The following is a 13,564-nucleotide window of genomic DNA, read 5'->3' on the forward strand; positions in this document are numbered from 1 at the left end:
CAGAATATACAAAGACAGGCAAAATACACATGTACAACAAGGTAAGAACATATCTACACGCTGGCAGGGTCCATTCCGCCAGCTGGTATACAATTCGGGAGAGGTTGAGCCCGCGAGGACAAAAACCGGAGCCCAAAAATTCGTACGACGCACCAGCTACGCACCGCGCTCAAATCGCCAGCTGCTCGTAGACCTTCACGATCCCCTTGATGCCCGGACACACCGCCAGCCGCACGCGCTCGTTCTCGCGCCACAGCGCAGCGCGGCCCGTGCTCTCCAGCCACGCCACCGCGCCGCCCTTCTCGACCATCTCGCTGCGGTCCTTCACGAAGCGCGCGAGGCGGTCGCGCTGCAGCGCCCAGCGCAACCTGCGCACGGTCGAGACGAGGCGTGCGGACACGGGGGCGGCGGAGGTTTCGCGGGGGAGGACGCGGGTGTGGTAGAAGGTTTCGCGTGCTGCGGGGGAGCGGGCGCGGAGCGAGTGGGCGAGGACGTCGCGCGCGTGCGTCCACTGGAGGCGCAGCGAGCATTCGTACTGTTTGACCATCTGATGGCGGATAGGTCAGGATGATAGGAGGGGGCCGAGAGAAAGCGTACGTACGTGCGGGGAGCTAAAATACAGCCCTGCTCTCCATCGCCGCTCGATGCCCATCCCGCGGAGGATGCCTCGATGCACCAGGTCGGATACGGTGGGGCGCAGTGGAACTCCCGCAGTACTCTGTCCGAACAGGGAGTGCGAAACGCGAGACGGCGCGACGACGAGCAGTCTCTTGCGGTGGAGCAATGGGTCTTCAGCCAGCTGCGCGAGCTCACGGTAGGCCTGCGCCAGGCATGTCAAATCGGGCAGGTCGAGGTAGGACACTGTCTAGGGGTGTCAAACACTCCACGAGTAGCACGCAGAGCGGTACTCACGGATATCCAGCAATGTTTCGGGTGGTAGGTACAGGAGCATGTCGGAGCGCAGGTTGTGTTGCACGGCCCTCGGCCAGTGTCAGCGGCGAGTGGAGGAAGCATAGAAGGTCGGAGGCGTGGTCCAGCGGTGTCGCCAGGTGTATGAGAGGAAGCAGCAGGGTGTCTGGGAAAGCAGGTTGGAGCGTTGTTGCCCCTCGAGACGAGACGGAGCGCCGCAGCCACTCGAACAGGCTCGGTGTGAGCGGGAGCGCGCTCTCGGCGTCTGCCGCACCCGCGTCGATCTGAGATGCCGCTCGTATCGCGTCCACGCAGACGAAAGCGGTCTCAGCGTGGGCGAGGGGAGGGAGTGAGTGAGAGAGAGAGGTGTATGTCGTCGATACAGTGACGCGCGCCAATCCAACGCTATCCCATGCACCGCTCCGTCGTCGGTGACGTCACGCGCTGCACTCGCTCTGCTCAGTTCGCTGCACTTTCTCTCAGTCTGCTCGCTTCTCTTCTAAGCTCGCCTTCAAGACCGTCCTGCCCGTCTTCGGTCTTGTTTTGCCTCTCGCTCGCCCGTCCCAGGTCTGCCCACTCTGCTTTCTCCCACGCACACTCGCATCCCATCCGCCTCCGTGTCCCTCCTTGCCTCGCCCGCCAGATAGAACTTGCACCCGCTAGCGCGGCCTCCGTCTCTCGTCCCACCAGCAATCTCAGCAACCGTTCGGCGTACTCGTGCAAAGACGGCGCAGTCGTCCTTCGTTCCCCATCCTCGTCGCGCCGCCAACCCGCCCTTCGCCATTTCCGACTCTCTCCTGCACATGCCCCGCTCGAAAGCTGTCGGATAACGTTCATACAGTACGCCTCTCACGTCAGGTACGTTTCCAGCACGTCCCCAGCCCAACTGCGCTCGCAAAGTTCAAACAGCATCCCGGGTGCATACCCACTCGTGCCGCATGCGCCCTTCCGTGCACTACCACCGGAGCATCGCCAGTATGTAGCCAACGCTTGCACGACGACGCCTCCTCGCGCGCGCCAAGACTCGGCCGATGTCCTTCGTCCGGAATGCGATAAACACCCGCGAGGACGCCTCTCCTCTCGCTCTCCCCGCTTCCCTTGCACAAGTAACGTGCATGGAGATCGTACTGCGTTCAAGGCCATGCCCTTCTCTCGCTTTCGGCAAGTTTCCAGCCCGGTCCGCCGTGAACTGCACTCACAGTGCTCCAATAGCTCATCCTCTGCACATGGGCCACCATTACCCTCTGCCTTGCCCCCGCGTTTCTCGATGCCCCGCTCCCAGTGCACTACTGATACGTGGGGTGGGCCCTGCAGATGCCACCGCCGCACGCACCGTGGTGCTGCATACGTCCTTCGCCCGGTGCGTCGCTCACCGGGCGCCGACCTCCCCACCGACCTTGGCCCATCTCCGCGCCCCGTTTCCTCGCACACGCATGCCAGTCCGCGACGACGCAGTCGAAGGCTGCATGCGCTCACGGCAGGTGCTTTCTCCGCGTCTACGCACGCGAGCAGCGCTGACGGCGGCGTATTTTCAGATCGCCCGCACACAAAAACGCACACAGCGCACCCGCGCGCACTCGTCTCGGCTTCCCCTCTTACGCATAGCGTCTTCGCACTCCCCTTGACCATCGCCGTCGGTGCTGGACGCGCACGACGACGCCGGCCGCGCGCATGCCGCGTCTAGGTCCGTAGAGGTGCCACCCCGCTCGCACTTGGACACAACCCTCGGGCGACTCGCAAACACGCTGGCACGCTCCCGCGGACCTCGGCGCATACACACAGCACGTCTCAGCGCGATCGGAGAGAAAAATATTGTGAACTTCGGGGCCGATTTCATGTGTATCACCGGGTGTACAGACAGCATATCGCGCATCCCGCCGCCGATCCGCCGCCCACCGACGCGAAACTTACCCAGAACACGCACGTGGACACTCCCAGCCGCCTCCCGCCTCCCGCCTCCCGCCGCCGTGAGACTCGTCCGGGGACGTTGTGGCCGGACACTCACCTGTCGTCGAGGTCGCGCTCGGACGATGCGCCGCGCTGCGCGGAGACGGTGTGAGTGCAAATGCTGAGATGAAGCGAGCGGTGTGCTACTTACTGTCCACAGCCTGGTGCGAGACTCGCCTCGGCGGCCGGGGATGCTCGACCGTGCGTCGGCGGGCCCGTGGTGCGGTAGTAGCACAAATCTACTGTATCTACGTGTATCCCGCCCGCAGCCGTCCCTGCACAAGCGCCGCCGCACTCGCTCGGCGTAGGTCAGTAGCCCAAGCTGCGCGGGGAAGGAAGGCTGACGCGTGTGGTCAGTACAGACACGCGGACGAGACGGAAGGCGCGCACCGTCGTGGTCGCGCACACCTCGACCGACGCTGCACACGATGGCCGCCATGTCCGACGGCCGCGCTGTGCACGACGCGTCGCATGCGAGCTGTGAAGGGCCGATCAGAGCATGGGCAAGCAGAGAGGTCAGAGCAGAGGCGGACATACCGTACAGCGCAAGGCGGCAGGCGAGAGGGGCGAGGTGAGGAGGGGGCAGCGAGGAGGAGACAGCGAGGAGGGGACAGCGAGGAAGGGGTGGGGGATGGCTCTCCGTTGTCCACACCACCCAGCCTTTAACTGACTCCCAGACGCCGACAGTCCACGTCCGCCCCCTCGTCGTGTTCGCGCTGCGCGCTCCGTCTGTTCGGTTCGTGTCGTGCAACATCTCCGCCGTCTGCGCTGCCCTCGGACGACGGCGCCCCGTCGTGCCCACGTACCCGCAACCCTGACGTTCCCATTTGGACCAGGTTTCTGCGCGCTCCGCGCCCCGCACCGAGCTTGTGCGGCGGTCAGCGCGCGTGGTCCGCCCCGCTGCGGCGCACCCGCCTCGCCCTCGAAGTCACCGCCGCGCCGCCTCGCCGCCAACGTCCCTCTTCATGGGCACGCCGAGCACACGCGGGGCAGCGTCCGCTTCGAGTGCGAGAGACTCGTCGTCGCGCACCCAGCTCCGAGTCGACGGTGCGTGCTCGTTCCCGCCCGTGTCTCCGATTTGATGCGCCTCTGTGTCGTTGACCGAAGAGGGAGGCAGGGAACGCCTGCCTCCGAACGCCGTCGATGCGTGCACCACACGGCTGGTACCCCGCCCGCCCGCACAAGACGGCGCTGACCACACCCTCCGATGTCGTACGGCGTCGTCTCGTCGGTCGTTGGGGATGCTGCACGACAAGACCCCGCCCCGCCCTTTCCTGCAACCCGTGCCGCGTCGTGACCGCCACGGTCGCTGCTTTGCACCAATGTACATATTCCGCGCAAGTCCCGGACTCGTAAAACACAAATATATTTTCGTTTCGCGCACAATACCACGGGCGGACGGACGGCCGCGGCGGAAGTACGAACTCCCACATCGCACATTCCCGCCCTCCTGCGCGATTCTCCGCGCCGCATCTCCTCCGATGCGCCCCCGGGAAGGGTGACGTGCGTTCCCCGCTACGCACGACATGCAGGCACGAATCGACCGCCCGATACGGCAGAGCGTCGCGATTGCGGTCGCCGCGGCACAGTGGGGGTGGGGGCGCGCCCCCGACAAGACGTCGAGCTCGCACTTTGATCGTGCTCCGCGGCGCGCTGCAAACGCGGGGGGCTCTTCTGTGCACCATGGTGCGTGCGCAGCACGAGTTTCAGCGGCGTACGGGCACATCTGTGTTAGGACGTTTCGCGCGATTTCATGGGCGGAGACCCGGCGAACACAGTGAATCGCGTGTCACCATCCACCTTCGCGGCCCTCTGTTGCGCGCACTCGCAGGGATACGCATGTGAATAGTTGTATTAGCCCCCTGTTGCGTTTGAGGGTGTACAGTCCATTTGTGACACGCCCGGTCCGTCCGCGATGTCGAGCAGGTCTGCAGTATCTCGCCGGGAGAATTGGACGTCGTGCGACGACGACGCGCTGCGCCGCTCCGGTAATGAAACGTCACGGTATATACACACAGGCCTACATTTATAGTGAGTTTCGGGCGTTTTTGGGAAAAAATAAAATCGCACCTCATGCTTCCAAAGGGGGGACCCTTACATCCTGGCGGGGCGGAGTCTCGTCAAGATGTCGAGCTCGCGCGACGACGGCGTCGCGTACGACGTCCAAACTTCGACGCGGAGTTGTATGCACCAGGGAGAATGTGCTCAGCGAGTTTCAGCGCATTCCGAGCATGTTGAAATTCAGATGTTTTGTGCCATTTCATGGGCGGGAGCCTTGCGAACACACAGAATCGCGTGTCGCCGTCCTCCCTTGCGTCCTCCCGCCTCGTGCACACGGTCGCAGATATCTGTTGACGTCTATATTAGCCTCCCGCCATTCTCGAGCGCGCACGAACAGTTTGAATTTTGCCATTTCGCGGGGATAGGTTCAGGATGGGATCCCACATTTCTGAACATATCGAGCTCGCGCACAGACGCCGCCGCGCCGCGCCTCCAAATTCTAACGCCGTGCTCGTTGCGCATGGGCGCACCTTCCCTGCAAGTTTCAGCTCAGGCCGAGAGAAACGAAATGCGCGCCCAACTGCGCACGCTGTCGTGGGTTCGAAGGACGAAACTCACCGAAACGCCCGCCGCGGCCCTGTTTCGCGTCGCCCCGCACCGCCCTTCGACACATGAAGACGCAGGAGTGTTTATAACTGATTGTGACCGTTTCGGAATGCGTACGGCCGGTGTGGCCCTCGATATTCCCGTATTAGAACAAATTTGTGGGGGTGGGTGCTTACAAGATATTGTCCTCCCGCGCGAACTGCGCATCCGCTGGCGCCGTTACTTGAACGCAGGTCGTTCTACACCACGCCGCGTACGCCCAGTGAGTTTCGGCCCAATCTGAACGAAATAAATTCTCACGAGCTAATTTCAAAGGGGGGACCCTTACAAATCTCGAGAAATCCGTAATTTGAGCATTCCTCCTCGCCCGCGCATTCTCCCGCGCCGAAATTCGGTATGCGCAGTCCTCTAAGCGTGGTGTATCGTCGCATATTGTGTGCGCATGCATGAACATAAACTGACATGAGATAATCCTGCAGGAAGGAACACCTTAAAGACAGCGACCTACCACGCCTCCGCGCTCCCGACCCGCTCCCATAACGCGAGGCTATGCTCCTTGAGCCGTATTGAATAGGCTCAGAAAGTTACAGCCCGATCTGTACAAAATTGGAAGTCTGAGCCCACTTCACGCATGTTCGGGAGCCAAAGTGACAGAATCACATACTTGAGCTTCGCGTACCGACCCGTCATTGTGCCGTTTCAAGAATTTGCCCTCATTTTCGACTGGGCTATGCGTATGCTTGTAGTGAGTTTCGATTCGTTCGGAGAGAATGAAAGCTCACCAGGTGGTGTCCAAGGGGTGAGCCTGGCAGATCCTCCCAAATCGAAGAATCAAGCATTGCGCCGCTTCTACGCATCTTCCAGCGCTGCAATTCGGTGAGTTCAATCTTGTGAGTATTTTGAAGCGTTTGACGCGATGCTCGCGCGTACACAATTAGTCTGACGCCAGTGATCCTTTCAGGAAGGCGCACCCCAGACACAGCAGGCCCCCGCGCCCCACGCTGCCGCACAGCTCCCAAGATGGAACGGTACACTCACCGCAACATAGCGCATACGCTCTGCAAGTTTCATTCCGATTCGAATAAAACCTGGAGTTCGAGGTCACTTCGCGTGTTTTCAAGATTGGGGAGAGTGTACCCTAAACCGAGCGAACTCCCACGCGCCCACGCTTGCGTAGAGCTCCCGAAATGGAACGCTACGCGCCCCGCACCATACCGTATATGATATCTAAGTTTCATGCCGATCCGAGCAGAACCTGGAGTGTGGAGTCTCTTTGTGCACGTTCAGGCGGCAAGAATGCAAATCGCGCACCTGAGCCTCGCGCGCGTCGGAAGCGTCCCGTACTCGTTCAAGAATGCACCGCCACTATCTACGAGCTGGGGAGAGTATGTGCGGTGAGTTCCAGTCCCTCCGGAGAAGAACGAGTGCTCACAATGTGTTTTCTAACGGGGGACCCTCACAGATCTCTCGAAATCGGAGAATCGAGGACTCCGCCTCTCCTAGGCATTCTCCTGTGCCGCGATTTCGCACATGTGTTCCTGTAGGCGTCATGAATCGTTGTCAGCCATGCTCACGCGCATGCAAACAATGTGTCTCCAATAAACCTCGCGGCAAGGTGCACCCCGGACATAGGGACTCCCCGCGCCGCCACACTGTCGAGCGGCTCCCAAAAGAAGATGTCACGGCCCCCACACCGTACCGTGCAGGATATGTAAACTTGAGCCCGATCCGACAAAACCTTGAAGGTTGAGGCCATTTTGCGTGCGTCCAGACCGCAAAGACACAAACCCACCCGCGCCAGCTTTTGCGCACATCATTCTGCACCGCGCCATCGTACATGCATGCGCGCGAACACCTGTACTTTGACTTACGCAAACACGCATGGACATGCGAGTGTCAAGGAGCTCACACGACATGTCCGAGCACGCTGCCCCTGCGGAGGCGCCGACCCGCCGCACCAACGCACCTCTATATCATTTCTCAAACACAACAGCGCGGCCGGCACTCTGTAGTGAATAACGAATTTTAGCATTACGCGCACAAGAACACACAGACACTGCGTGCAGGAAGCCGGACATGCGTGCGGCATCCTTCTCTCAAAGCATCATGTGCCGACCGCCTCCCCGCCCGCATACGCCTGTGAGCATCCCCGCCCCGCAACACTCGGGCATGCACGGGCGTGCGCAGACAACCATCGCGCACGGGCGCACTCCAAATCGGTGCTGCGTACTCACGCGCGTGCCCGCTGAATTCTCGGTCCACGAGCAAGAAGGCATACCGTGCGCAATCCACGGCGACGAGTGCGGCCGTGTCGAGCGCGCACAAAGCGCCCCGGCGCCGCCCACCGTAGAGGTCGCACTATCCCGCCTCTCCGGGTCAGGCCGCGCCGACCGTTCCTGAACCGCCGATTCGGGCACCCTGCGCGCCCGCGGTCTTCGCGATATAGGAGACCGACTGGCGCTCTGCGTGCTTTGTGCCCTGCATTGCGAGCTAAAATGCGAGATTTACGTACGCGATGGACGCCGGGCGGGGAACTGCCCAATGACGCTCGTGGGCGCCAGCCAGCCCCGGTCCCGAGCAAGGTGTGTGCATATGGTTCCAAACGTACGGTTCGCAGGACCCCAGATGGATCGGCGGCCGCCATCTCTCGGTCGAATCGTGCGGACCTGTGCCAACCCCTTTGGTCTGAGTGAGGCAGTACATCAAATGGACGTACCCACCGTTGCTCGTCCAAGGTCAACGTTGCGGGTCGTGCATCGTACGAAGCGGCGAAGCCGAGTTGATGCAACGAGCGCGATGGGTTGCCGGTGGACCCTTTGTCCGACGAGCTCCGAGTCGAAATTTTGCTCGTTCACGCTGGGGAGCGAGCCGATTAGTACGAGAACGCCGGAGCTAGCGATTTACGACCTCACCATTCCGCAGCGCGTGTGGCCTCGTGCGTGGGCATGGGGACAGCCGGCGGGGAAGGTGACCCGTTATCCCATTTTTGCTCATCCCGTACCGCGAACAGGCGGGAAACGCGCTGACAATGGCGCAGTCGGCGGCGGTCACGACCAGGAGCAAGGCCCAATCCTTCCTGTTGCGCGGGATCAAAATCGAGGATGTTCTGTGGGCAAGCGACGAGTCCGTGAGCGAATGCAGCAGCTGGTGAGTCAAACGGGACTCACTCTCCAATGCCTGTGAGATGATTGGGGTGGGAGCGCGGACTGGGCAAGCGAGCTGGACGTGTTCGCGGTGTCAGTTCGGGAGGAAAGCGAAATTCGGGAGGGCGTACCGTAAAGTTTGTGATTGAGTTCGCCGCGTAATTGTGAACCTGGTGATGCGTCAGCCATATTTGGTGGGACGCATACCGCACTCGGCCGTGGTGATCCTCGTCCAAGGCTTGTGTCCTGCCGTTTCCGCGAGGAGTCAGGCTGGGGCAGGCGATAACCTGCGAGAGAATGTGAGTGATTCTCGAGCAATAGAAACGATGTGGAATATGTACATACCCAGTCCGTCTGCGTGGTGCTGCTTGCTCGTCCATAAGAATGCGGCCAGCGATGTCGAGAGCGCCATGGCTTCCCTGAACCCGCTTGCCACCGTCCTTCTCCCGTCTCCTACCATGTCTATTGCGGCACCCACCATAACGTCCTCCATCATTCCAAAACGCCCCGCCATCACGGAGCCTGCGACGGCGACTGTCTATGATATGACCATGCCTGTCAGTTTACGTGAGTGTCAGCGATCTGCACCCGCCACCATTCCACTGCTCACCGCACACTCCAGGCGAGCTGGCCACCCACATCGCTGGCGCAGCTGAGAGAGCATCGCTGTGCCCGCCGCCTACTTTGACCGAAACGGCCGTCGTTTCTGCGCGCGTCCATCGCCACCGTGGCAGCACAGAGGCTCGCGGAAAATACCGCTTCCACCCGTACCTGCGGCCCAACCACGTCAGGAAGCCGGGGCGCGCGGCAGGATGCTCGGTCAAGCCTGCTGTGGTAGTGGGTGCGTCTGCGTTCCTCGGCTCACCTGTATTCGCGCCCCACGGAGACAATTATGGCACCGCGCCCGTATCGGAGTTTTACAAAATCAAGGCGGCCTTGTAGCGTGCGGCGGAGGGGGGCGGCAATGGGTCGGGTTCGGAGATCTCGGGGCAGGCTGAGTGAGTGTGCGGCGTCGGGAGCCGTCGAGACCGGATTGAACGTCCTTGTACACGCACTTCGCATTATATACGCATAATTGGCGATTTCTTGCACAATGTTGGCCAAACCGTCCATGGTGCAGTGGTGGTGGACGGTTGAGAGCAAGGATTCGCGCGGGTGCCTCGACAGACCCTGCCTTCCCGTTTTGGGAGGTCAATCAAGACGCTTGGGCGGCTGAGGCCCGCTCCCTCGTTCCGCTCCCTCACCGCGCGCTCCGCTCTGGCTGTACTACACGCTCGACTGGATGCACGCTCGGCGACGTCTTTGGTATATTGGCTATACTGGTTAGGTCCTGTACCATTCCGACCAGAAATCGGGCTTTTGCATGGTCTCGGTACAAGCATCCGGCGACGCGCGCGGCGAGGTGTGCCGCGGACGTCTGACCAGCGTAAGTTATCAGTAGGAAACTTGAACTTGAGTACTTACGGCCTTGTGCACTCGTAGCTCTGTTGATGTCGCGTTGAAATCCGCGCTTTGCTGCATTCGAGACAAAGGCGATCTTGGCCGCGGGTATGTTGTTTTCCGTGGCTGATGGGCAGCACTCTGACATGCTGTTTCCAGGCTCCCGCACGGGAGGCCCCGCGCAAGTCCGGATATGCGAGTCTCCCCATCCGAACATGAGGGAGGCGGCTTGCCAGACTTGGAATTCGAGGGAACGGCCGTTTGCCAAAGGACAGCGGCTCCTAAGCGCCCACCACCTGCTCAAGCTATATAGACTTTGTGGCGGCTGCACCGCATTTCCTCCGCCCGCGACTCACTTTGTCACCCCCTCCCGCCCATCCGCACCTTTTTCCTGGCCCCAGCTCCGAACCCAGCCTCGAACGTGCACGTCGACCGCTGACACCTCGCCTTTCTTTTGCGAACAGACTGGCCCCGCCACGACAACGTCTTGTGTGCGAGAGGACGCCACACTGGCAGAAGGTATGTGAATACAACGAGTGTTGAGGTACTTGGGCTTTCAGCCGCGGCAGGGTGTCCTGCGAAGCCCGGTATAGGCTACCGCGCCGGGCACATCTCGACTCCGGTGGCGGAGCACACTGCACTGGCTCCGTGAAAGGCGTCGAGTTCGAAGACGAATCCCACGCAGGGAATTCGTGTTCAGGAGTGCCGGCGCCACATTTCACTTTTTGTTTCCCCTCTGCCAGTGGCCTCTCTGTCTTCGGGCAGCGGCGAAGTGGTACAAGGCTCGCGTAAATAGCGGCCGCAGGCAGGCTTTCCCCGCGCGCCTCACTATTCCGGATCACGTCGCTCCAGTAGCACCCCCTCGTTCACACACAAACAACAATGGCATCCGCCTCCACCTCCACTTCCGCCCCTGCGCCCGCCCCGGTCCCGGTTTCGGCGCCACAACCACACCCCGCATCCTTCGACACGAGCTACCAGGACACTTTCGACGCCCCCGGGCACCTGCGCGAGCCTAGCACACACGTTCGCTGCGCCGCGGCGGGCCCGTCGCGCGCAGCGTACTCTGCGCCCTGTGCGGTCCTCGCTCCTTCCACCTGCGCTGTCCGACGACCCGGCGTGTCCGGCGTACGTTCTCGGTGCATGCTGTCGAGGACGCGCGGACGCGGTGGTGTCGCAGAGAGCTCGCCCCGGGCGCTGTGCGGTTCGCGTTGACGTTCGGCGCCGCGTGTGGGCTCCATGCGCGTGGGCGCTGAACGAGTTTGGGCTCGTCTTACGAGTGTGAAGGCCAAGTGGCGGGGTACCCAGTAAATTTACGAGGACACCGCTGACATGTACTAGCCCGAACTGGCCAATCTCGCATCGCGGCGGCGCGCCCGCGAGCGCAGAATGGGCACAAGGTACGTCTTCAATTATCCTGTCTTGTTTGGCCCGCCATTGACTCTTGCACGCGCGCAGCCACTCCCGCCCGGCGGTTTCGCAGCGACTCTGCGCGAACACGTCTTATTGCGCGCGGGCGAGACGAAGACGGCCGATTCGACGTACGGCAGCGAGCTCGAGTGTGACGTCCAAGGGCACGGGGACACGGGGAGAAGCTGCACTGGGGTACGGGCGCTTAACGGCGCGGAGGCCGTCGAACGAGTGCACCCGTAGAGACCAGTTCGCGATGTCCAGAGTCGTGTTATGAGAAAACTGTGATTTTCATTCTCTATACTGCGTCTGTTGTACACGGTGTGCAAGTTCTCCTACCGGACCCTCCCGCATGCGCCGCCCACGACCTGGTGCCCGCCTGTGTGCACGCCCACACATGCACCGAGTACGACGGACTGCCCTCAGCCCCTTCCGCGCCAACCAGAGCCCACTGCCCACACATACTTACCCTTTATTTCCCCAGCCTCTCACTTCCGAGGCGGGCGAGGACCGGACCGCCGGGACGGGCCAGGGCAGCAGAGAACGACCTCGCACAGCGTGTACCGCGGCGTAGGCGTCGAACCCCCGACCTCTGCATCTTGGGTCTGCGGACGCGCTTGACACGGGGGTTGAGCATCTGGACATACGCTTCCGAGCTGCTTGAGGAGCTAGACCCCTCCTCTGAACCGCTCCGCCGTGTGGGAGATTCAACGCGCTCCGGGGTGGGAGGCTGGACGACACGATCACGTGTACGCGCCTGCCGCCGACGCCACTGACATCGCGCTCCTCCCCGCTGTCCTCTCCCACCACCCCCTGGCGCGATGTGCATCAAGAATGAGGTAGCGCCTGTCGAGACATCGTGAGCACGACTCATCCCATGCGCGACCTGTCGATTGACCTCCCCAGCCCAGCACTGCGCCGTCCACGACGCGTATGACCATCGAGGTGTGCATCGATTCCGTCGAATCGGCCCTCGCGTGCGTTCCTCTCGCGACTGAATACCCTCCGATACTTCAGCTCATCGCGCAGTGCAGGGCCATACGAGGAGGGGCAGATCGTCTCGAGCTCTGCGGCAATCTCGGGCTTGGAGGAGGCACTACTCCCAGCCTCGGACTATTCAAGGCCGTGCGCGAGGCAACGCCGCACGGCATGCCTATTATGGTACGCCCCGCCCCGCCCCAACGTGCGGTACGCGAGCGTGCCATTGACACGTAACGCGGCAGGTGATGGTCCGACCCCGCACCGGGGACTTTCTATACACCGACGCAGAGTTCGGCATCATGCGCGAGGACATCAAGGCCTTCAAGGAAGCTCGCGCCGACGGCGTCGTCCTGGGCATTCTGCACAAGGACGGCGGGATAGACACGTCCCGCACCAAAGTGTGCGTTTTGAGCCCATACGCTCTGCTCAACCATGGTGACAGCGAGACACCCTAGGCTGGCAGAAGAGGCCGCTCCGATGCAAGGTGCGGCGGACTGCGTCATTCCCACCCTCCCATCGAGACCAACTGTCGGACAGTGTGCTTTCACAGAGCCATTGACATGACAAGCCAAGACATTCTCAGTGGTGTGTCTCGGGCTTCACGTTAGGTTACCCCGGCGTACCATGACTCACGCTCCAACAGCACACCTCGCCATATCCCGCATCTCTCAAGTAACACGCATTCTTACCAGGTACGGGGAGGGCCATCGTCTTGAGCTTGGCACATCCTTCTCACGTCGAGTTTGCCTTGCTGTCTGATCAGCGGCCAAGCCCCGTCCGCCCCATTTCCCTCTGCGCTTCCGACGCTGCGGACGCTGCTCCGCGATGCCTCACGCATGCCCTCTTCTGCAAAGGTGCTTGTCGGCTCAGGGATCAACGCGCATACGGTGGATCCACTTCTAAAGGAACTCTTACCTTGCGGCCTGCGCGAGGTGCACCTAAGCGGCGGAGGATGGGTTCCAAGTGAGATGGAGTTTCAGAGGGAGGGAATGGGAATGGGTGTCGGCGGAGAGGGGGAGTGGGGCCTATGGAGAACAAGCGAGGACAAGGTAAGGGTCGGTGCGGGCGATTGTAGACCAGGCTTGATTGGAGTATATCGAAGGCGAGCAGGGTTGAATGATACACAT

At 61.6% G+C, this 13,564-nt stretch overlaps 4 protein-coding genes across 4 annotated transcripts; 3 read left to right on the forward strand and 1 right to left on the reverse strand.

Moving 5' to 3' along the window:
* On the reverse strand, positions 1-952 carry TRAVEDRAFT_158136 (uncharacterized protein; the record flags this gene model as incomplete). Its single annotated transcript, XM_008034552.1, has 3 exons — positions 1-547; positions 602-861; positions 913-952. The coding sequence occupies 3 exons, from the start codon at positions 950-952 to the stop codon at positions 170-172; spliced, it is 678 nt and encodes a 225-aa protein (XP_008032743.1). The 3' UTR covers positions 1-169.
* Positions 953-9,064: 8,112 nt separating this feature from the next.
* On the forward strand, positions 9,065-9,548 carry TRAVEDRAFT_41583 (uncharacterized protein; the record flags this gene model as incomplete). The annotated part of the gene is made up of 2 exons (XM_008033932.1): positions 9,065-9,173; positions 9,229-9,548. The coding sequence occupies 2 exons, from the start codon at positions 9,065-9,067 to the stop codon at positions 9,546-9,548; spliced, it is 429 nt and encodes a 142-aa protein (XP_008032123.1).
* A 1,380-nt stretch (positions 9,549-10,928) lies between these two features.
* On the forward strand, positions 10,929-11,699 carry TRAVEDRAFT_41584 (uncharacterized protein; the record flags this gene model as incomplete). Its single annotated transcript, XM_008033933.1, has 3 exons — positions 10,929-11,121; positions 11,388-11,446; positions 11,505-11,699. The coding sequence occupies 3 exons, from the start codon at positions 10,929-10,931 to the stop codon at positions 11,697-11,699; spliced, it is 447 nt and encodes a 148-aa protein (XP_008032124.1).
* A 684-nt stretch (positions 11,700-12,383) lies between these two features.
* TRAVEDRAFT_100761 (uncharacterized protein) lies at positions 12,384-13,492 on the forward strand (the record flags this gene model as incomplete). Its single annotated transcript, XM_008034553.1, has 7 exons — positions 12,384-12,433; positions 12,491-12,617; positions 12,680-12,837; positions 12,893-12,921; positions 12,975-13,019; positions 13,081-13,129; positions 13,201-13,492. Coding segments are annotated over 7 exons (750 nt in total), but the record flags the coding sequence as incomplete, so codon positions are not given.
* Between the last annotated feature and the right edge of the window lie 72 nt (positions 13,493-13,564).

The sequence above is a fragment of the Trametes versicolor genome (assembly GCF_000271585.1).
Source record: "Trametes versicolor FP-101664 SS1 unplaced genomic scaffold TRAVEscaffold_1, whole genome shotgun sequence".
In the NCBI taxonomy this organism is placed as follows: Eukaryota; Fungi; Basidiomycota; class Agaricomycetes; order Polyporales; family Polyporaceae; genus Trametes; species Trametes versicolor.